This window comes from Felis catus, chromosome A3, assembly GCF_018350175.1.
Source record: "Felis catus isolate Fca126 chromosome A3, F.catus_Fca126_mat1.0, whole genome shotgun sequence".
NCBI classification, from domain to species: Eukaryota; Metazoa; Chordata; class Mammalia; order Carnivora; family Felidae; genus Felis; species Felis catus.
The window spans coordinates 33,852,314-33,877,312 of NC_058370.1; the positions used below are offsets into that span (position 1 = coordinate 33,852,314).

Below are 24,999 nucleotides of genomic sequence, written 5' to 3' on the forward strand. Positions count from 1 at the left end.
GTGTCTGTGTGGATGTTTCTGGGTGAGGTTAGCACTTAAATCAGTAGACTGAGCAAAGATGATAACTCTCATCTCATCGATGTGGGTGGGCATCATCCAATCTGTTCAGGTCCTGAATACAACAAAAAAGTGGAAGAAGGACAAATGTGTTCTCTGTGCTTGAGCTGGAACATCCATCATCTCCTACCCTTGGACGTTGAAACATCTGGTTGTCAAGCCGTCAGATTTGGACCAGAACTTACACTATCATCCCCTGATTCTTGGGCCTTTAGTTTCACATTGGGACTTACACCATTGGCTCCCCTGGTTCTCAGGTCTTCTGGTTTGGACTGGAAGTATACCAGTCTATGAGCCTCCAGCTCATAGACAGCAGATTGTGGGACTTTTCAGACTCCATAATGATGTGAGTGGATCCCTCATAGTGTGTGTGTGTGTGTGTGTGTGTGTGTGTGTGTGTGTCCGTCCTACTGATTTTGCTTCTCTGGAGAATCTAATACATGTGACTTTCTCCTGCTCCTGAAGCCCTAGTAACCACACACACAGGAGATCTGAAGTGTCAGGAATGTTGGCATATAAATACCCCAGCTCCTTCACCCCTAAGCAGGCTAAACCTGAGATAGGTTCTACATATCCCAGAATTTCCAATCAGGATTGAGCTTCAGTTGCCTGCAGTTGGAGTTGTCTTGGTAACAGGCCCTTTGTTCATTGCCTCCTTTCCCTGACACCACTTCCCCACTCAGTATTCACTTCATCTTCCAAAGAAACTATTTGCATTTAAATCACTGGCTCACAGTCTCCTCCTAGGGGAACCCAAATTGACACACAACCTCACTGAGTTGCTGCCTCTCCCTGTGTCTAATTTTATTGAACCAATTTAGACCAGGATTTCTCTGACATACTGGTAAGACTTTGCTACTGGCTCATTCTATACCTGAAGTCTTTTCTCTTGGCTTAATATCCTGATATCCTGACTACAGTTTGGCAGTTCCCTAAACCAGAGACAAAGTTTTTTCTGCCTGTACCTTTGATCACTAACTGGGTAGATGACCATCTGGATATACAATGGCATCACCCCCTGTGACTTAGCTGTCTACAGACCCAAATCCAATTGCAAACTTCATCTCTCCAAAAGGGTATCTTTGAATGATGACAGTGACCTGGATTCACCTTGTTTTTCTGCACATTATAAATTACCTTGCTAGTCAATCTCCAATTTGGATAAAATACAGCTGTATATTATTCTCTGGCTTAGTCATAACACTTTCTTTCTTCCTGCTAGTTCTGCCATTGAACATATAAAGGATTTTGGAGCAATGACTCTAACAATTTTTATATAAACCTAAAAGTACATAGGTACACTATATTTTTAATTTTTTCAAAAGAATCATAAGACTTCTTTTAATACAAACTAGGCTTAATGTTTTTAGTATACTTTCAGCTAAAATAGCTCCTTGTGTGGCTCGAGTGGCATACATTCTCATAAGGACATGAACATTCATATCCCACCTAACTCTATTCAAGCCATTGGCGACATTTTCTCAATAAGGATTGAACAGCTTGTCCTATAGACCATTGACTCAGTTGACCATTAAGGATCATAGAAAATTTCAACTTCATGAGAGTCTTACTGGTACCCATCTATTTGTTGAAATTTGGTTTGGATTTTAGCTGAAATACCTAGCTAGGCATTTCTCTTTATCAAACCATTTAGGGTTGTACATTTTATCACAGCCTTTGGTATTCTGTGCTCATCTTCATTTGACTTAAGCTAAGCTTTTGGTCTATAAACATACCCTTATTATGAAGACCTATTCCAGAATATTACCTAGAAATGGTATTAAGTGATATTAAATTCCGAACTTTTAAATAATATTGTTAATAAGAAAAAGGTTAGGTCTGTCTGTTCCACAGCAAGACCAGGGGGGAAAAGAAGAAAAACATCTGTATGTATATATACTCTGCATAGCACCCCACCCCCATCCCAAACAAGCTACAGTGTTTCAGCAGAGGCGGGGTGGAAGGGTGAAATGGATAGGAAAAAACAGAAACATGGATAAAATTATATAAATAACTGTTGTTATTCTTGGATGGTGAAATGCAGATCAACACTTGAATGAATGTTGCCTTACAGAAATTTCAGTGCACAATGAAGCCTTGTTGTTACTCTAAAACGTTGTTCAAAGCCAGAAGCCAAGAAAAAGTTTTCAGATATCTTGACAGAGACCCACGATGGAGTGTTTTACCAGTGCTTCTGAAGGAAACCTCCGTGAATACTATTTTTATTTGAATTATGACATATACACAAGAAACACTTAAAGTGGCTGCTGATAACCAAAGTGTTCCATTTCTCAAGGAAGGAGAGGAGCAAGGTCAAAGTAATAACACAATTACTTGGGACTTAATTCTCCAAATCCCACCCTGTTTAAATGACCCAAAAGCAAAGGAAAGAACTGGCTTTGTAAGAAACTCATTGTGCCTTGAATGCCTGAGAATATTATTTACTGTAAGTACTGATGGTGTGACATTAAAGACAAAGCTTTGTGTCTCCATGGTGGGAAACAAAATATAAAACAATAACCAGTAGAGCCCATGATATCTACACAATATGAAAGGGAGAGAGATTCATAATACATATAGAAATTTGTGCATAGGCCACTAGCTTTTAATGCTGGCTAGGAAAACATTTATATTGAGAACATAACTCTGCTAATTTCTTCCTCATTGTTCCGGGCAGTTAGAAGAAATGTTCAGGGCATGGATTTTAAGTTTGAGCTCAAATTCTTGTTCAATGTCTTAGTAGTCATGTTTCATTGGGTAAATCTCATGTAATCTAGTACATTTTCATTGATGGATTCAACATTACTTACTGAGCACCTGCTATATGTTTTAGATGTTTAGGAGATACCAGTAAGTAAGACAACCAAAAATACCTGGCCACGTAGGGTTGACATTCTAGCAAGGGGAGATAGAAAACAAACAACAAACGTAATCGATAAGTAATTTATGGAGTATGTTAGAACATAAGAGCTATGTAAAATTAAAAAAAAAAAGGTAAAGCAGAATAAGAGGGATGTGAGCTGGTAGAGGTTTAACTGAAAGTTTAGATATCATAATCAGACTTGGCCTCGCTGAGAAGGTACCTGGTAGAGGAAATCAGCAGAGCATTGTTATTGTATTTGTTTCCTGTTGCCGCTATAGCAAATGACTGCAAACCTTTAAAATGACACAGATGAGGATTTTAAAATAACACAGACTTATTATACTACATTTATGGAGGTCAGAAGTCCAAAATGTATCTCACTGGACTAAACTCAAGGTGTTGATAAGGCTGTTTTCCTTCCAGAGGCCCTAGAGAAAAATCTTTTCCTTTCCTTTTCCAGCTTGTAAACACCTACATGCCCTGACTTCTGATGATACCTTTCCAATTTCTGCTTCTATCATCATATCTCCTCTGACTTTTGACACTCCTGCTTCCCTAAGGACACTTTTAATTACATTAAGCCTACTGGAATAATCTAGGATAATCTTCCCATCTCAAGGTCCTTAATCACAAGCGCAAAATCCATTTTGCCATGTAACTTAACATATTCACAGGTTCCAGGGATTAGGACATGAATGTCTTTGGGAGGTTATTATTTTGTTTAACACAGTTACATTTTGAATATTTTCCTAACCAAAGAATTTAGAGGCTGTTGGCCCTGTATCAAGTTCTCCTTAGCAAATCTTTCTCTCCCCTTAACCCCACCCAGGATTCCCAAACGTACTGTATCTCCATTCTGATTGCTACTGTTTGTTTTTATTTGGGTTTTCCACTAGAAAGACATGTAGATCCATCCTTGATGTCAAAGTGTAAAAGAAGTGAGGAAATTAGTTGTGCATGGATTTGAGGAAAGACATATAAGATGGAGAGAGGAGTCATTTCTGAGGCTGTAAGGCACCAACCAGCAAGCCTGGCATGTTGAAAGAACAGTAGGCAAGCCCATACAGCTGGGAAGAGTGAATGGAGTTGAGGGTGCCAGGTGATAAGGGAAAAGAGATAACAGGGTCCTGCTCCTGGGAAGCCCTGCAGGCCACTTTTATCATGACAGACCTGGGAAGATAATGGCAATCTGATCTTCTTCCCTGTGATACGTTCTGACTGGTGTGATTAATAAGTCCTTTTAGGGCTACAGGGCTATAATCAAATCACCAAAAGAATAGGTGTCATGATTTACCTTGATCTTAGTCAATGGCTGGAAATTTCTTTTCTTTTCTTTCAACTGCCTTGGTGCTGCACTAAAGAGCCAAATCTTTACTCAGGGTAAATGAACCATCTCCAGGGGGTAGAGAGAGGAAAAGGCCCCTGCCTCAAAGCCTGAGCAATCAATCTAGTGAACTGGCCCCATTCTTTGTTTCTTCCAAGAGCAGATGAGACTTCCCCTTATTCTCCCTCAGTTTCAGGAAGCTCCATGCCATTCATAATACACACATACATGTGTTTTGCATATAGACCAAGCAGAGACTACCAAACTCCTGAACTCTGGCTGGTCTCAGATGCCAAGAGTCGGGATCCTCCCCCACCCTGTTTACCCTTCCCCCTCTCCTCCCCAGCAGAGGAAGTAGCTAGGGCTGGAAGGAGCCACTGCTTTACAGACTCATTCTTCTCTGGATTTCCTGCCTCCCCCGCCTGCCAAACCTCACTTCTGAAAAGCCCGGCTTCACCTTCTATGAGTCAGGTCAGTTGCGGAAAAAAACCCGATTTCATATCAGGCTGTAACAGATGAGCTTTTTGGTTGTATGTGGCCTCAGGCGGAAGCCTGGGCCTCCCATTAGTGCGCTCTGCCTTCGACTGCTGAATGTGAGCTGCTGAGGAGCAGACCAGAGAGCGCTGGCCTGCCCCGAAGCCCAGGAGAACAAACAAGGCCAGTGTGCACTCCAGGGGTCCGGGGCACCAGGCTGTGGGGTGTTTCCTGTGTTCCCTGTAACCTGGATGTGTTGCTCATTATTTGATCATCTTCAGATGGGAGATGTGACAAGCTGGGGAGTCGTGGCCACTCCTGAGCACATAGACAGCTGAAAAGGGCCTTTGTCTCTTGGTCCTTCTAGTCATCTGGGCAGGAGCCCAGGAGCAAAGGACAAGGGGGAGAAAGCAAATCAACCCTCCTGCTCCTGACAGAGTGGCCCTGGCACCGAAGAAACAAGCGATATCAGCCAGAATTAATTAACAAGTGTATACAGTAGGGTGTATAACACCCTAATGTATTATTTATTATTGTTGTTGTCAGTAGTAGTCGTTGTGAGGGGAGGAGAAAAAGGAATACCAAATTCTCTTTCAAATGGCCAAAGGGAAAATAACGTAGAATGTTTCCTGTCAGAAGCCTGAATAGCGGGAAACTAATTATTTTAGAAAGTCTAATAAATAAGGTAATCAAAATAGAGAAGTAAGGTGAATACAGATTTCATATTAGGGAAATTTGAAGCCATCTACTTCTGATGGATTTGGCAAGAAGTGGGAATATGTCAGGACTTTTGTTTTTGTTTCTGTTCTCTTAGAAAGACAGAGTGTTTGGGTAACCCAGTGTCTGGGATACACGGAACAGGTTTATTGACAGCTCTTTCAAGGAGAGTACTTTCTCTTTCTGTCATTGGGTTATTGAAGGTACCACATACACAAACAATATCCTAAATCTGCCTAGAAGTAACACAGAGATAGCACCAAACAGTTAATTTACATATCATTCAATGATGGCAAAATTTTATGCATGGTAGTTTATACTCAAATAGATATAGACACAGCAGAGCTACATAATAGTTCTGTGACACTCAGATAAGACTATACATGGACTTATGTGGTGGTTGAGATACATGTTACTCTATACCATATATGGAATTCCTATCTTTTAACAATCTTCTTGTCCTTATATGGAATGCTGATTTGATTTAGAATCTTTTGGATTTGGATCTTTTAGAAGTGTTCACTTCATTTTATTTTATTTTATTTTATTTATTTTATTTTTTTTTTTTTTAGCGTTTATTTATTTTTGAGGCAGAGAGAGACAAAGCATAAACGGGGGAGGGTCAGAGAGAGGGAGACACAGAATCTGAAACAGGCTCCAGGCTCTGAGCTGTCAGCACACAGCCCGACGCGGGGCTCAAACTCACGGACCGCGAGATCGTGACCTGGGCCGAAGTCGGCCACTTAACCGACTGAGCCACCCAGGCGCCCCTAGAAGTGTTCACTTCATATACAGACAGAGTAAGCAATGGCCCATTGTAAAATGAGGTCTAGGATCCTGGGAAGCAATCCTTTATCTTTTCACATACTCTGATGGATGGATGCCTTGAAATCCCATCATCAAAATGTCCTCCATTAAAATGAATATTTTGATTCCTTTTCAGATAGCTTTATCCCTAAAAGCTATCAGTCACATATTGATATGAAAAACCTAAGAGCAGATTTTGGCGGGAACTAGGGTAAGGAAAAAAACAAAGGGGAAAAAAGGCCTCCAGGTTAAAGAGATGAGGGTTCTTTCTCAATAAACTCCAGGAGTTCCTAGCTTTGACACAATATAAATCTAGTCTTAAAATATTACAGGGAAAAGGACAATTCCTTGCTAACAGACAGGCTAAATGACCTGATAAAACCATCACAGTTTAATTTTAGATTACTAGATAAATTGGTTTTGCCTAGATGAGTGAGTGAGTGAATGAATGAATGAATGAATCTTAACCCATTGATGAACCACAATGAAAGAGGAACATTGCTGAATAGAGGAGGAGATAGGGAATCAAACATGTGGTTTCTTTTGTCTCCATTCTTTTAGCTATTTAGTCTTAATTGACACAGGAAAAAGCTTTCTTTTTATCTTAATAGACATGGGAAAAAACCTTTGGAGCTGGTACATGACAAAAATGAAGAGAATTAGAAAATCAGTTCAGGAGCCGAGGTGATCAGAGACCCATGGTTACCTGAGTTGAGGTGGCAGCTTGAACCTATTACGCACATCGTCAAAGCGGTTCCCGAGGTAAGGAGTGTCCACTGTCAGAAATATGGCCTTGTAGCCCCTTTGTTCTGCCCGCTGCACTAGCTGCTTGGTGACCTCACGATCCTTGTAGATGTACAGTTGCAGCCAGCGGAGTGCCTCGGGACTGGCCTCTGCCACTTCTTCAATTGAGGAAGTGGACCAGGAACTCAGCATCATCCCGGTTCCCAGTGACCTGCAGGCTGAGGAAGAAAGAAGATAAAGGCAAGCCCAGCATTCTTCCTCACTCCAAAGCCTTCAGGCTGTGGGTCAAGGGGGTGGAAACATCTACAAGAGCAATTTGGCAATAAGAAGTCAATTCTTTAAATAATTAGAAATATGCTTTCCTTTCTACACTCCGAATTGATCTTGAAGAGAAAAATGAGTCAAATAACCAAAGATGTACTATGGGTAGGGATGAAAAAATTTGGAACAACCTGAATCTCCAATCTTAGGGGATTGGAGACACTGCAGTACATATATAAAATGAAAGGTACACACCCATTAAAGACAATATGTTTGTGGTGTTTAATTTTGTGTGTCAACTTGGCTAAGTGATGGTTTCCAGAATTTGCTCAAATACATCTGGTTGTTGCTGTGAAGGTATGTTTTAAGGAGACTAACGTTCAAATAGGTAGATTTTAAGTAAGGTAGATTACTCTCCATAAGGTGAATAGGGATCATCCAACCAATTGAAGGCTTTCCCTGAGGATTCTGTTAGCAGACTGCCTTCAGACCCAAACTGCAACATGAACTCTTCTCTAGGTCTCCAACCTGACAGCTTACCCTTTAGGTTTTAGACTCGCCAGGGTCCACAAATAAATCCCCCTACCTTTGCCTCTCTTTCTATGTACATATTATGTTTCTATTACAGTTATAAAAGAATAATATTATTTGTGGATACAGAAAGAATTTCAAGATATATTTTTGAAAAGTCTACAAAATGACACATATAATTCCACATTTGTACCAGTGTGATTATTGGTTTATAAACCTAAACAAACTAATTGTTAATGAGAGGTTGGAGAGTTTAATTATTTTCTTCGTTTTTAACTTTTTAACTTTTATCTTCAAACATTTTGTTAAGGGTGCATTCTCCCGTTTATGTTGTACTTTTTAATATTATAAAATATGTATGCTAGACATCCCAAGTACATAGCAGCTCCCTCACAACCTTTTGAGCAAGATATCAAGAAATGAGCACAGTGAAAATGAAAAATAAGTAATAAATTAGATAGATTCACCTAACCAATAGTCTTAGAGAACTGGGAAGAACATGGGGGATAAGCTTTTCACCGAAAAAAGGGTAAAAGGCAGTAGAATTGGGGTCTTTAGTGGAGGAGAAACTGATACAATGTTTGTATGCCAAATACCAAGCATGACAAGAGACAATATGTCTCTAACCATATGTAAACTAATCATATGACCCTGGGTCATTCAACTTATCTGTGTGCCTGACATATATCAAATGGCAGTAAAAGTAGTTGTCCAAGTGACACTCCTTGGGTGACGTTGAGATCAAGTGATGTGCTGTTTAAGATACGACTTTGAGAAGCTAAAATGCTTCCGTGCATTTTCAAATCTCCCTTCAGTGTTTGTGAAAACATAGTGTGCAAACATTCCCCCAGAATTTCTAGTTCAGTAGGTCTGAGATGGGGCCTGAGAATTTGCCTTTCCAACCAGTTCCCAAAGGTGCTGATGCTGCCAGTCCCCTGTACCACACTTTGAAATTTAAGTAGTAGCATTATCATTTGGTAGTAAAATTCTAAGTCCACACGGTAATAAAATGGATTTTGTTCTGGACAAATGTTACTTTTCCTATGGTAGGTGCTGTGTTCCTGTGGTTCAGGTGAGAGTTCAGATAAAGAAGACCTAAACTGGAGATTATCTTGTCTGTGAGCAGCTAATTTATTCCCTCCAAGTGTGCCTTGAGAATTGCTCTCAAGAGGCTCATGACTTGCAAAATATTGTCACTACCCACATCTTATTAAGTAATAACACATATGCACATCTAGACCATTGTCTGATTTTCATTAAGATTTATAAATATGGAAAATAGCTCTAGGTCATCTACTGCTGTTTGGAAGGAACACCAGGGAACGCTGACTGGGTCAGAATCCCCTAACCATCAATTTATCACAGAGAAAATATGCCCTGAAGAGGATGTGCTCTAAGGTTGCACAGAAATGGAGAGCTGAGTGGGATGAGGACCCAGCATGTCTGACTACTTCTGCAGGGCAATGATCTTTCTAGATAGAATTCTTAGATGCCCAAAAGACTCTCTGGTATCAAGCATAAATAAATGCGTTCTCCCAATTCTTCAGAGCCATCATCCCCAAAGGGAGTAGGTTTGCCATATCCCTGAAGGATGCTACCATGCCAACAGCTCTGGGAAGGCATGGAAATGGAAACCAGGGTGTAGGGCCTGCCACATACTGCAGTACAGAGTGTAGCTACACAAAGGGGTTCAGCTAAGAGGACCATCAAATGATAGGACACCTTTTTGTAGTGTATACAAAGGCATCATGTCGGTGAGCGGCTCCTCTGTCAATAAGGATCAAGAATCCTCAAAAAGATCTTGAATTCATAAGAAATATCTACAGACACTCCACAAAGACCATTAAAATCGTTAAGCTATCAAACTTGCAAGAGGTGTTGACCTTCACAAACCTTTTGTCTAGTCCCCTTGGGTGGGTATGTCCAGAGAAAAGCAAGGCTAGTTCATGCCATCTATTTCCTGAGTCTACTGCTTTGATACTAATGGTTCCTGAAGCTATTGGTGCTCAATGTTTATTTTTCAATGATTAAATCATATGGGGCTGAAGTTTTGAGAATCAGGGACCTTTAAACTTCTAAGTTACCAATGTTTCCAGCTGTAGGCATTTAATAAATATTTGGTGATTTTACTTCAGGAGAAAATGCTGGATGCAGAGAGAATTTCAGAGCCTATGCTGACATACTACGAGTTGAGACTATATATTACTCCCAGGAGAGAACAGGAGCAAAACTTAGAAGGCTTCATGCTCCTTGGAACATATATTACTGCCCACTGTGATCCCCATTCACCTGTGATCATATGCTGTGATAAAAAAAAAAGACAATTATGGATGAATTACATCTATGGTTTTCAACACAGTTTTATGTTGAATGAGATAGAGCACCCTGGGATTTTGCAAGGACCATTCAGAGAGACAATCACAACTTTGCCTGTTAAAATATTGAAACACTTCCATTCTAACTGGCAAATAACCATGGCTGTGAAGGAAATGACCCTCCTTCATTGAGTCCCTTCAATGTGGCATCATTCTCTTCTCTCCTCAAGGAATTCCTGGACCTCCACCCCTACAACCCAGAAATTCAAATGTTAATGCCTGGCAGGGCTGCTGGGCATCCAGAATGCTGTTAGAGCACTAGAAACCAGCATCTGAGCATCTCTTCTAATTGGTTAAAGTCTTTCGTTGTACTGGTTGCTAAATGTTTCAAATGTCATTTTTGCCTGATAAATAAAGAAAATACCCTTCTAGCCCACATTGCTCTTTGGGGACAAAAACTACAAGCTTTTTAATTTTATAAATCACTTGGCATAGTCAGACTTTGTTATAAAATTCTAATTAGAGTTATCCTAGTCCAGTGCATAAATGTTTTTGAAGCCCACTTTCACTCCATATTAATTTTCTGCAATGAAACTCTGACCTGCTCTCAAAAGCAGCAACTGTTAGATTTCATTTTACAAGGGACAGTGGTTCACTTGCATGGAGCTGTGTGTCCAGCTTGCGGTGTAGCAACAGAAGACTCCAGCGTATGTTGCATTTTCATAACTCCTAGCAAAATGGAGATCACATTTGAGGTGGTAAAGACAAGGCCTGGCCCTTGCCCAAGATGAAAGTCCCTAATGTTGATCCAAGTCTAAAAATCTTGGCTTTCATTATAGCCAGCATATCCTAGAGATACAATATCCAGGAGGATACACAATCAAGTAAACACTGATCCCATATGACATCCCACGACTCTGTTTCCTTACTTTCACTCACTCCCTCTTTTATCATCCCTAAGATATATTTTCAAGAATAAAAACCTAAACCTTTAATGCTCTAGATGTATTCGTATTTTAATTTTTTCCTCTTCTTTATTTAGAGACAGCAGTAATACATTATGCCATTGTTATAAAAAATGCATATGAGGGGTACCTGGGTGGCTCAGTCTGTTAAGCGGCCAACTTCGGCTCAGGTCATGATCTCGCGGTCTGTGAGTTCGAGCCCCGCGTCGGGCTCTGTGCTGACAGCTCAGAGCCTGGTGCCTGTTTCAGATTCTGTGTCTCCCTCTTTCTGACCCTCCCCCGTTCATGCTCTGTCTCTCTCTGTCTCAAAAACAAATAAACATTAAAAAAATTTTTTTTAAATGCATATGAGATACACACACACATATCACTAAAAGAGACATTAGTAAGGTTGTAGACATTAAAGCATCAAAGATAGGGGCGCTTGAGTAGCTCAGTCGGTTAACTGTCCAACTATGGATCAGGTCATGATCCCCCAGTTTGTGGGTTCGAGCCCCATGTCAGGCTCTGTGCTGACAACATGGAACCTGGAGCCCACTTCAAGTTTTGGGTCTCCTCTGTCTCTCTGTCTCTTTGTCTCTGTCTCTGTCTCTGTCTCTGTCTCTCTCTCTCTGCCTCTTCCCCACTCATGCTCTGTCTCTCTCTTTCTCTCTCTCTCTCAAAATAAACAGTTAAAAAATTATAAAGCATTGAAGATAAAGCCCTGGAAATGACCTAGGTAATAATATGTATTTCTTGAAAAAACAACAAGCTATAATGGATTGAGAGTCAGAAAGCCTGGGCTACTGTCCCAGGCTGGCCATCCATGAGGCACACTTCATCTGCAAAATATCTGTAACCACAGCTGCTATCTTGTCTGCTTCATAACACTGCTAGACAGTCAACACTGAGGCAAGGTTTGTGAACATTTTCTGTGTAAACTCTGAAGTCATGCAATTTTAAAGGGTTAAGTGAGAGAATGCCTAACACTACATGGGAAAAGAAGTCCTAGGTAGCCTTATAAACTCAGAATTTTGACAAGACCTGGATTTCTTATCATTACTCATCATCTTCTCTACACCCAGCTTTTCCCAGCATTGGTTTTGATGATCAAGACACCCATTCCTCTTTGCAAAGAGAGTGTCAAAGAGAGTCCCTTAAACAAGAAAGCTCTCAAAGGAGAGAGGAATTTTTTCCAGGCCAAGGAACTCCATGATAGGGCTGATATAAGAAGAGAATATCAAAGCAGATAATTCCTACATTCCCAGGGTGTACATTCCTTTGAAAAGCCAGGGACAAGACAACAGAAAATAATACGAGAGATGCAACAAAAACATGACTTTCCCCACTCCCTACCTCTATCCCTTATCTGTCTACAGATTTCTGAGGAGAGTCTGCAGAGTAGATCTGAGAGGCTGTCAGCATTTCCTTAGTAAGACAACAACAGCAATACTGGAAGAAATTCTCACTATATTTTTTTTCTTTGCTTTATTTGCATAACCATAAGTATAAAAAGTATAATAAGTATAATAATATGGAAATAAATGCATTTAATATCATTGTTTACTATCACCCACAATCCCGTCCCTCCCACACTGGCTATGGGCCAGTGAAAAACATTTGTGCGTTCTGGTTAACAGAATAAAAGTTATCCTAGAACCCACCCACAACAAATTTCTTATTAGAGTGAAATCACATGCCCTAGTCTGGGGAAATGCTACAAGGGTCTTCAATAATCTGGTATAAGATTTGACCTTAGTCAAATGTAGTTCTGCCTCCCCAAACTGCCATTCAGTAGATCTAACTCAATTTCCTACACTATGGAACCTATAATCAACCACTGAGGTTTATTTACATCAACTCATCTTAGATATCAATGCAACCACTTCTGGAGTTGATACAAATCCTAAGCTCCAATGTACAGTGATTTAATTGGGCTAGAACAAGTAAGTAGCTTTGCAAAGTGGCATGAACTGGCAGAATCCCCTGTATGGCTAAGAAATGCAGTTGCGCTTGTACATCTTGGCAGTGTTTTGCTTTCTGTCAAGCAAGCCTTAATAAAAATGTTCATTTCTTATCTAGGAAATCTGGATGTAAAGGAGAGAAGACAGGAAACCTTCTGTGGACTTAAATTTTAGGGGACACTAAGCCTACCTGTCCAAATTCTTTAATCCAAAACCACTTTGTACACATTCCTCTCCTTGGTTTTGAGTCACCCTGATATCAACAGGCTTTCAGAAGATCTTATAGGGTCTTCAGGTGGGAATGATATTCATGCTACATCCAACACTGTTTCATCTTTGAGGATTTAAACTACATCATTGGCTGGGAGCCACCAAAGACTTTCATTCTAGGCTCTGTCCAGTGCTTCTCAAGCTCAGATATACATAGAAATCATGTGATGATGTTGATAAAATTCAGATTCTGGTTTAGTAGTTCTGGCGTGGGATGTGAAATCTAACATCTCTAACAAGCTCCTGAGTGATGCTGATGCTTTTGTTTTGTGGACTATACTTTTAGAACAATGAGGTGGATATTTTCTTTCTCAAGGACTCATTCAAGTTAGTTGGATATAACTGATGGCATAAGTAAAGCTAGGACTTACAGCAAACTGACCAGTGGTGGTAGGGTGGGTAGTGTCTGGCTCCCAGCTTGCCAGTTGCCAGAAACATCTTGCCAATGAATCTGTCTGTCTTCTGCATTGTTGTCCCTTTGAGGAGGGCACAGGTAAATCTGCCACATTTTCTTATTTCTTATGCATTCATCCCTTACTAGTTTTAAAGTCAAGGAATAAATTGCATTATACCAACAGCCTCTTGGCACATTTAACCATTACTATATATATATACATATATATATATGTATATATATATATATATATATATATATACATACACACACACCATATATATCATATACCATATACCATATATACCATATATATATATACCATATATATATATATATACCATATATATATGGTAATGGTTAAATATGCCAAGAGACTCATATATATACATAATATATACATATATATACATAATGTGCCAAGAGACTCATATATATACATATATATACACACATATATATGTGTATATATATACATATATACACGTATATATATATACATACGTATATGTATATATATCTATATATATATATAGATATACACACATATACCGAGAGAGAGAGAGAGAGCACATGAGGGAGAGCACTCAAGCAGAGGAGAGGTGCAGGGGGAGGGAGAGAGAGAGAGAGAGAGAGAGAGAGAGAGAGAGAGAGAGAGAGAGAATCTTAAGCAGGCTCCATGCTCAGCATGAAGTCCAACTAGGGGCTCCATCCCATGACCCTGGGATCATGACCTGAGCCAGAATCAAGAGTGGATACTCAACCAGCTGAGCCACCAGGTGCCTCATCATCAGACGTATCTTAAAACCTTGCTTATCTAGGACTTGCCCAGCTTCCTAGATTTGGGGTTAGAAACAAATATTAACAACAAAATAAAAATAAAATTGAAGAAGATAAGAGAGAGGGAAGTTACTGAAAGATGAGATAGTTCACCAATTATAAAATAGCTTCCAAATGTTTAATGTATTGTCCAACAATCTTACACATATAGATAAGATGCTGAATCACCAAGTAAAACTAAAGCTTATCATGCTAGGCTTGACAGGGAGGGGAATTATAATACATTTGAGGATGATGTTCATCCACAGCTACCACCACCACCACCACAGAGGAAATTGTAAACTATTAGTTACCAATGGCAGTAAACGTCTATTATTTGAAACATTAATTCATGTGGGTCAATCATATTTCCAGATTAGAGCAGAATGGTTAAGCAATGTGCTACTTTGGGTCCAAGTTATTTCTTTGAAAATAGCTCTCTTTTATGGGAAAGGTGAGTTATGTTTCCAAAATTGTGTTTTTAAAGGAAAAAAGGATAACATGATTAAAGTGACTAAAGTTATTTTTAGGTGCATTTGATTAAAAAGCTCCTGCAAAACTTAGTCACCAAGACAGCTGTGCTGAAAATGTTGAGAAAACGCATTCTGTCCTCTGCACAGGAAGTCATTGTGCAATGGGGAAAATATGCAATGACAAAGTACCAAGCAGTTGTGTGGCTCAAAACTCAGGGTCTGACACACTAAGGTGTTTGCATAAATGTGCACCCTAACATCCACTGGGTGTGCCCACCTTTCTTCACACAGGAACTGCCATTTACAGAGTTGTTAAAGATGGAGTAAAAATTATTTATTGTCTGCACGTCTAAAATTACAATTTGAGATTACTTAGAAAAATAATGTTTTGAAACTTCCACTATAATTATGTGTGAAATACTTAGAAGTGGTCAAACAAATCTTAATTTATGATTTAGGGAACTTAAGCAATTTCAACACTGCCAAAAAAGGCCAGAAAACCAGATTTCATCTTTCCAGTGCTTTCAAGATGGTCCATTGTCTAAATCCGGAGCAGTTTAACTTGAGTGATCACACTGTCACTAACTTTGAGAGCTCTTTTTGTCTGCATCGAAAGATTTTCAAGAAATAACTAGTCCCAATGACATCTGTGCCCTCCCTTTCTTGCTTCCACTGTGTCTCTGGGGTAGAACTCTGCATTAGACTAAAACATTAACCTTACTGTAATGATCCCTAGGTTATTATTCTGTCATTTTATTAAGTTGTCAGGTCCTGGCATATAACTGGCAGATCACATGGAGACCACACCATAGTGAGATGCCTTTTATGATGGTTTCAAGGCAGATCAAGCCTGCACTTGACCTCAATTAACCTCCCTCAGTATAACAACCTTGGTGTTGAAACACACACATGAGCCTCTGACTTCTGGATTATCATGCTTTAATGTCATCAGGCACACTTATAATTTGAGAAGAAGCAATCTCATGCTCTCAAGAAAGCTGCCGATAGCTTAAATTCTGGTGCGAGATACTAAAAATCATACCACTTGATGTTGGTCTTTAATGTAGTGAGAGGCTAATTTTTTACTAACTGTTTTTGATTGAAGTTTGTCCTACTGCAAAGTGGTTTCAATCCCGAATCTAGCATTTCTTGGAAAATTTTTAGATATAAAATTTTGATATATCTATGCACATATATACATTTTATATATTTTGTATACCTATGTATATATATAAAAAAGGTCCATAATCTTTTAATATGTGTGAATGTATATATACGTATATGTGTGTGTGTGTCTATGCTTATGTGTTGTGTGTGAGTTGTGTGTGCGGAATGAGCATGTCCACTGAATTTTGATTGTGGGAAAAGAATGTCCAAAACATAAAATTGAGCTGAAATACGTTGAAAATAAAGGTGAGAATTGGTTGATTTTTACTACAATGAAGCAAAGAGGTATTCTCTTCCAAGTGTTTAATGATATAATTTGGACAAAGTTTTAGTGAACTGTCCTTTCTTCTTATTCCTCCTTAGTTTTGTTAATGGATTATGACAAATAACTGGATCAAACTCTAGAGGGCAGATTGCTGTTCAAGCCCCATCTTGATCATGGGCCAGCCCTAGACTTTGGTCAAGGGCGTCCTTCTCCTCCACTGTCAAATGAGGGGAATGATAAATGATAATTACATCACAGGTCTATTGTGAGGATTAATGATGGGGCTGTAAAGTCCAGTATCTGGTGCATAAAAGGCACTCACTCACTTCAGGGGAAAAAAAAAAAAGCTTCATAAAGAAATCTCATGCTTTCCTGTATTTAGGTAAAATTAAGAATAATGGGATATTTTCCTCATAGGTATGCTGAAATGTATATCTGCTCGGTCACCTAGTACAACACATAAAATATAAATCAATAAAGCTTTCAAAAATATATCATTTGGGTCTGGAGCAAAGGAAATGACAATTTTTCTTGCTGAATGGTCTTTCACTCAATGTCAAAATCGATCACTTAATCTCGGAAAATCCAGAAAATTCAACAGCTAAAGCTCTCACCTATGCCCTAATTCAGTTCTTTGGGGTCTGTATGGCTCTTTGTGCTACTCCGCCATCTCTTCCACCTGCGTCTTAATAGGTGGTCAAGTCATAGCCAAGTCCCAAAACTTCACTTTGGAATGTTCTAGCCTTTTAGGCTCAAAAAGAAAGTGTTTAGAGTTAATGGTTTTATGGCCTATCAAATCCTGTGTGGTAGCCTCTAATTGCATCCAGGGGCAGGAATTTCTTTTAAAATCTTTTTTTCTTTTCTTTTTTTTTTTTTTTTTTTTTTTTTTGACACTTTACTAAGAATTTGCTAATATGCTGAGCATTCCTAGAACGCCTTAGGTGGCTTTAATTTCTCTCTATTTGAGGTCCTGGCACTCCCTCATGTGGCGCGTGGACATATAACAGTCAGAAGCAAAGGGATGAATTAGTAACTCAATCTCCTCCTTCCTCTTGATTTCTCATGTTTAAATGAAGCAAAGGAGCTAATGTAGTTCCATGGAGGCTGAAATAAAATTTCATTACAGCCACTGTACATAAAACCTGAGAGATTTCTATGATAATGTCCTAAAAGCCTCTGTGGCATAGTAAGCATTTTGTTAATTTGCTCTGTGAGAAGTCAGAGATGTTTTACTTCTCTTGCAAGATGGAAATTTCACCTAATGAGACTACCTGTTTTATATTACACTAGCATTTATATTTATCATTGATATTTCCTTCACTACTTTAACTATTTGTAGAAATGATTCTGTAATCATCCCTGAAGCTCATAAGAGGAATAAAACGTAAATCAAAAACCAATCAAAAACCATTCAGATGGATGCGCTGTTTATGAGTAGAGGTGTTTATATGGCTCCTTAAATATTATAACAATTGTCAATTATTAAAATGTTAACTAAATCATCTACTGCAATAAATCCCTTATTCATAACACAATGCATGACAAACTGCTCTCCACTCAGTGTTTCTTGGTTAGTTTCCTTCCATCTTAAAAGATTTTTAGGAGTTTTAATTTTTGCTTAAAATTCAAGCCCCTTTATTTATGCTCCTGAGTCTTGCTGAAGGCTCATATTTCCTAATAAGTTTCATATTCGGTGGCTTAGTCCATCCTCTCAAAATCAAAGGGATAAAACTATAAAAACATAGAATGCAGTTAATATTTGCATAATTAACATATTTGCAAAACATAATTGCAGTTAATATTCTGAGACTATAACATAGAGTTTGCCTTAGGCTTCTTGCTGTAATTAATGATACTTGGAAATATCAGTCACTGATCAGGATCTTATACACAGCATTGAGAAAGTGATTAATATCCCTGAACAAGGTATTTAACCTCTGCAAGCCTCAGTTTCCATAACCATAGGAATTGGAAAAAGATCCTTAGAGTTTTGGGACTCCTGGATGGCTCAGTCAGTTAAGCGTCTGACTCTTGATTTCAGCTCTGGTCATGATCTTGTGGTCAGTGAGTTTGAGTCCCAAATCGGTCTCTGTGCTGACGGTGTGGAGCCTACTTGGGTTCTGCCCTGTCTCTCTGTCCCTCCCTGCTCGCGCTCTTTTTCTCTCTCTCAAAATAAATAAATAAACATTAAAAAAAAGAAGATCTTTAGAGTTTTGCACTCATGTTTTAAGATGGGTAAGACATAGATAAGTTAATAAATGCAAATTGCCTGGCATACGTGAATTGCCAAATAAATGTTGGCTATCATCATTTTTCACAACAGTTAATTTCTGTGGCATTTATTAAACATCTATTTGTGTTTTCAGCAAGAGCCGGAAATATATATGTCTACTTGCTTTCCTCTATCCCAAGAATGCAGCTATGAGAAATGAAAAGCAATCACATATAAATGCTCACTCCACCGTCTACACTCTCCAGGGCTGGCACAGGAGGAAGGAGGTAGAGGATAAGGGTGGGATTTCAGAAGGACAGTTCTCTACCTTGAATGGCTTCTCTAGTTCATGAAATCTTAAAGAAGGACAGAACCATTCATTTCTAACCTGAAAAAAAAAATGGTAAAATCATCTTCCTGTTAGGAATTTTCTGGTTTGGGTTTTTGAGTTTTCTCATTGTAGAGATTTTGTCTGCATTCTTGCCTTCACAGCAGAACTCTTTTTTTTAACTGTCTTTTTGAACCCCAACATGCAACACAAGTAGCTCCGTGGTTGGTGACACACCTCACTTCCCCAAGACTCTTGGGAACAATCCCAACCTCTTTGGGACATGATAAGCAAACCGCTGATCTTGCTTAAGCAGCTGACTTTATCAGTGAGGAAACGTAATCCTCCTAGAGAGTGAAAATGGCCTGCTACAGAAGTGAAACTAGTTAGTGGTGAATTCCACATAAATCAGATGTCCCAGACTGACAGCCCAGGGGACAGTTGTAGCCCGCAAAAGTATTTGCTTTGGCCCACACATTACTGCCCCAAACAGTGTTTTAGCGAATTTTTGATTTATTTGCCAACATTTAAAAACCAGGAGATTACACATAAAAATCAAGGGTTTTGGCTTCTCTTAAAGTTTTTGGAGATTTGGCAGCCCAACATCCTCAATCCCTTGGGGCAGTAGTTAGCTAGCACTAAAATGTGGCTGCCCTCCTCTATGGAACCTGCAATCTCAGGTTTGCTACAGTCTCCACCATCGAGCCTGCATTGTTGTTTTCCTAACTCCATCCCTTTCTGGGTATTTATGTTACCAATCTGACCCTTAAAGTCATTTTTGAGGTCCCTGCATAAAGCTTAAATTAAAAATATCTTTAGCAAAGTAAAAAGAGCAACTTTCATTCCCACTAAAGTGTAAATGGAGTATACTTTTATTTAAGTTGTTTTTTTTTTAATTTTTATTTATTTTGAGAGAGAGAGAGCAAGCTTGGGAGGCACAGAGAGAGAGGGAGACAGAATCCCAACCAGGCTCCACGCTGTCAGCACAGAGTCCGACGTGGGGCTCAAACTCAAAAATCCTGAGATCATGACCTGAGCCCAAATCAGGAGTTGGACGCTTAACTGACTGAGCCACCCAGGCACCCCGGGAGTATACTTTTCTGAAAGTAAGTTTTTTAATATGTGGAAGACATTTTTGGGACTCTGAGGGGCAAATAAAAAGTGCACCCCATTTTGGGAAGCTTTTCCTAGCATTATTCTCAGGTAATTTTCAAAGGACCCCTAGAAGTAAGAGCTCTTATTCAACTAAGGTTGTCAGATACAGCAAATAAACATATAGGATGACCCAGTTACAAATGACTTGCTGTTTATCTGAAATTCAAATGCAGCTGGTTCCCTGCCTTTTATTTGGTAACCTTATATTCACTGCCATTTTGAAAACGAAGAAAGAGTAGCTCTATTGGTCACTCTACAACCACAAAGCTGTATAAGAAAATAGAGCTCCATTCTCAGGCCCAGTTATACTGGGGATGTGCTCCACAGTGGTGAAAAGAAAGCCCAAAAGACCCTTTAAGCAAGGTGCTGTGAAGTCTAGAGAGCCAATTGAGAAGGCAAGATTGTGGTACTGTGGCAGCTTTGAGAACTTTCTGGATGCCCATTCTAATTATTCAAGCCTGATCATTCCCTGGGGATTTGAATGGTCCTCACTTTGATTTGCATTCTTCCAGGAGCCAACAATGAGGCAAAGATATGAGTGCAAGTCTTTTATTTGGGAATAATCACAAGGTGAGTTGAAGAATAGGAAAGTGAAAGAAGGAAGAGAAGGCAGTCAAGGAAAGGTGTGTTAATGGGAAGGTAACCCCCAACCCACCCATCTATCAGCTCCTGTTGCCAGAGAAAATACAGGCAAAAAGTTGCAAGTTCTTATAGAAATGATAAGTAACAAGGGGATATAACCTGAACACCAACAGCATCTGCTCCAGGTACTTATACTTTCTTTCCTTCCAAGTAACCTATCCATCTCACAACCCAAACATACCAACCAAGGAGTACTCTTGGTTATGGGGGGATCACCATTGTCTTTCAGGGTTAATTTAAGGATACATTTTTATTTTTAATTTTTTACACTTTTTTAAAGTTTATGTGCATATTTCTGAGAAAGAGAGAGCATAAGCAGGGGAGGGGCAGAGAGAGAGAGAGAGAGAGGAAGACACAGAATCCGAAATGGGCTCCAGGCTCTGAGCTGTCAGCGCAGAGCCCTACACTGGGCTCAAACTTACCAACCATGAGATCATGGCCTGAGCCATAGGTGGACACTTAACAGACTGAGCTACCTAGGCACCCCCAGGGTTAATTTAAATATTAAATAAATCATCAATCCACAGATGGTAATTGGACCATAGAAAAAAACCTTAGGAATGTCAAAATCCTTACAGGAGATTTCTACTACAAATCTAGATCTAAACTGTGATATCACTGCCCTCACAACAACCTGATCCAGGGTCTTAGATTCTCAAGGGCATTGTGTGTAACATGTCATTGCCAGTTCCTCTGTGTCCTCAGTGTCATGACATCCTCTTCGTTCTTAACTGTTCCACCCTGTCCCAATGTTTATCATGTATCTCACTCCCCTGGGGGGGGGGGGGGCTGCTTTGCATGTGCATAACGTGATAAATCAGTTATTTTTAGGGTTGTAACTGACAGATAAATGGGCGTCTTCTCATGACATTTTATGGGATTTTCTGGAAATTAAAAGCAGTACAGGGAGGTAAGGAGCCACGACTCTTCAGCCAGGCTGTCTAGGTCTGAATCCTGTTTCTACCATTTATGAGTTGTGTGATTCTGGGCAAGTTATTCATCTGCTGCATGCCTCAGTTTCCCAGGTGTAAAATGGGCTTAATATAGTACTATTCTTTGGGCTGCTCTGAGGATGGATTCTTTAATATTTGTTCATCCGTTTTGTTTCTAAAATTCCACATATGAGTGAAATCATATATTTATCTTTCTGACTATTGTTTGTAACTGCTTTTTAAAAAACATGCCACAACATTTTTCCATACCACCACACTCTTTCTCTCATATCACTAAAAAAATTGATTCCATTTTTAATGCACCCTATTTTGTTTTACAACCGATCTCCAAATATGGGGACATTTGGGTTTTTCTTTTTTCTAACTTTTCTCCTATTAAAAATAACAAAGGCAGTTGGGGCGCCTGGGTGGCGCAGTCGGTTAAGCGTCCGACTTCAGCCAGGTCCGTGAGTTCGAGCCCCGCGTCGGGCTCTGGGCTGATGGCTCAGAGCCTGGAGCCTGTTTCCGATTCTGTGTCTCCCTCTCTCTCTGCCCCTCCCCCGTTCATACTCTGTCTCTCTCTGTCCCAAAAATAAATAAACGTTGAAAAAAAAATTAAAAAAAAAAACAAAGGCAGGAGAATCCATGCAGAGATGTTATTCTTCAAAGTCATAATTATTTCCTTGCAATGCCTAGAAGAGGACTTACAGCATCACATGGAATTCATACTTTAAAATTTTGATAAACAATTGTCAAACAATTTTCTAGAAATATGATTCCACCTTACCCTCTTCTTATCAATATTTGAAAACAACCGCATCACACTGTATAACCTGAAAATGGTAATTTGATATTCAGAAAATAAAACATATAGTTATAATTTATATGCATTTGATAATTGGGGACATTGAATACTTTTCATATGTTTATTGGCCATTTTTATGTGTCCATTTATGAATCTCCTATTTGTCCTTTTCCACTTATATCTCTTCATCTATTTGGGGTTAGATGTTATTTCATTATTCAAGTATAGGGGCTTTTCACACAGAAAGGTCATTAACGCTTTGCAGCCTCATAATTTCAATTTGTTTTGTTTGCCACTTGTTTTATCAATTTTTGTAGAACTTTGACAGCATAGAAGTTTCTGGGTTTTTGTGTTGATTTGTTGGCTTTTGTTTTAATGGTTGTTGTCTATGGCCTTTGAAAGCCATAAGAAAGGAAAGGCCTTTCTTATTCCAACTGTAAATAGACAGATACTGGTTTTCTTCTCTGCCTCCCTTCTCCTTCTCCCTGCCCATATTTCAGGTTTCTCATAGACAAATGGCTGGGTCCTAAGGTCACTTCTCTGTGTGTGGTCCTAGAATTAAAACAAAAAAAATTCTAGACTCTAACCTAAGTCTGTCCAGCAAAATCTCACTCTGTCATGCTGATGTCCCTAGCAGAATTCTATGGTAGACATTTCAAGAAGGGAAGTAAATCCATAAGATCGGTAATACTTAGAACTGAAATGCTTTAAAATAGTATTTAGTTCCTGCTCCTTGGGCCTGAATTTCCTGCCCTGCTTAGTACCAAAAGAAGTCAGATAGGAGTTTTATAGGAGGTTTTGAAGATGGGGGGCGGGGGTAGATTTATCACTGTACATACCTTTTCAAATGTTCATGGTTGCTAGGGGACTGAAAGTTAATAAATTAGCCCTAAGAAGGAATTTCTTTACATCATATTTGAATTTCTCATCTCTCTCTCCTAAGGCAGTTAGAAATGCTCTATTGGGAATCTAACCCATTCGTAAAACAGAATCATGGTCCAAAGCCATGGCAGAAAATGCAACCAACCAGGTCACTGCATTTGCTATTTCCCTGTGAGACTCACATGGTTTGGGGAAGCAGGAAGGGCTTTGAAATAAGGTAGCCATGAGGTTGAATCCCATCTCTGCCACTATGTTGCTGTATGACCATGGGTGAGCCAAGTCAATTTCTCAGACCTCCATTTTCTGAAATATGGGTATTAATACACATAATATAACTAAAAGCTATTGAACCACCACTGTGTGCAAGGCACTATTTTAAGTGCTTTGTTTGTGCAAACTCATTTAATCCTGACAGTAACTTGAGGAGGTGGGTACTATTTTTATCCCTATCTTGCAGCTGATAAAACTGAGGCACAAGTATCTTGCCCAGAGTCATACAGCTAGAAAATAGAGGAGCAGAAGGTTCAAAAACAGGTATATTAATGATAGAGTCAATGAGCTTAGCTTTTGTGAGTATAAACATATCTAGGGAAGTGTTTGCTTGATGCATACACAGAAAAGAGTCACTAAATGTTAGTGCTCTTCTGTCCTTTTGAGTGAGGACTTTCTTCCTACCTCGCACAGTTGCAAGCTCCCCGTCCACGTGAGCCATGCACTGCATGGCAGTAGCCCCAACGCATATTGGCATGCTGACCCTCTGTCCCAAAACAGAAGTTGACAGGTCTATTTCAGCAACATTCCGGAGCATCCGCGGATACAGCTTCCATCTAGAATTTTTAAAAAAGAGTTTCAGAATTTTAAAATCATAACCAAGGCTTTGACATTACGTTTTAGTTTAAAAAGAGAAAATATTCTTGTATTTTTCCCACGCAGCAAATAGCAAAATTGAAGGAAAAGGGGCAATTTCAATGCTTGTTAAGATAGCATGTTAGCAATAAGATAATAATGAATTTCACAAGCTATCCTTCTTAGTGAGGTGTAGTTAACATATGTAGGATTCACCCACGTGAGTGTCCAGTTTGGGGAGCTTTGTCAAATGCATGCAGTCGTATAAGTGCCAAGACAATCAAGAACAGTTCACCATCTTTAAAAATTTCCCCATTTCCCTTAGCAGTGAAACTCTGTCTCCCACCAACCCTCTCACAACCACCGGTATTTTTTCTGTCCATATAGTTTTACTTCGCAAGAACATATAAATGGAATCATAAAGTATGTAGCCTCTTGAGTCTGCCTTCTTTCACTTAGCACAATGCATTTGAGATTCATCCATGTTGCCATGTGCATCTATAATTTGTTCCTTTTGGTTGATGAACAATATTCTGCTGTACAGAAGTACCACAGTCTGTTTGCCCATTCCCCAGCTAAGAAATATTTGGAACATTTCCAGTTTGAAGCAATTTTAAATAAAGCTGCTGTAAACATTTATGCAAATGTTTTTGTGTGAACATAGCTTTCATTTCACTTTCTCCAGGTCATTTTGAAGATGGTATACAAAAACATGGATTAGATTATACTTTAAGAAGAGGGGTACCCGGGTGGCTCAGTTGGTTGAGGATCTGACTTTTGATTTTGGCTCAGGTCATGAGCCCAAGGT

The 24,999-nt window shown here is 39.3% G+C and overlaps 1 protein-coding gene across 2 annotated transcripts in view; it reads right to left on the reverse strand.

Moving 5' to 3' along the window:
* The window catches only part of HAO1 (hydroxyacid oxidase 1), a 46,344-nt gene that overhangs the window by 15,558 nt on the left and 5,787 nt on the right, over positions 1-24,999 (reverse strand). For both annotated transcript variants that reach the window (XM_003983770.5, XM_045053869.1), the window contains exons 2-3: positions 24,021-24,172; positions 6,949-7,204 (exon numbers count right to left, since the gene is read on the reverse strand). In XM_003983770.5, coding sequence (XP_003983819.2) covers positions 6,949-7,204; positions 24,021-24,172 — 408 coding nt within the window. The remainder of the gene's footprint in view (positions 1-6,948; positions 7,205-24,020; positions 24,173-24,999) is intronic.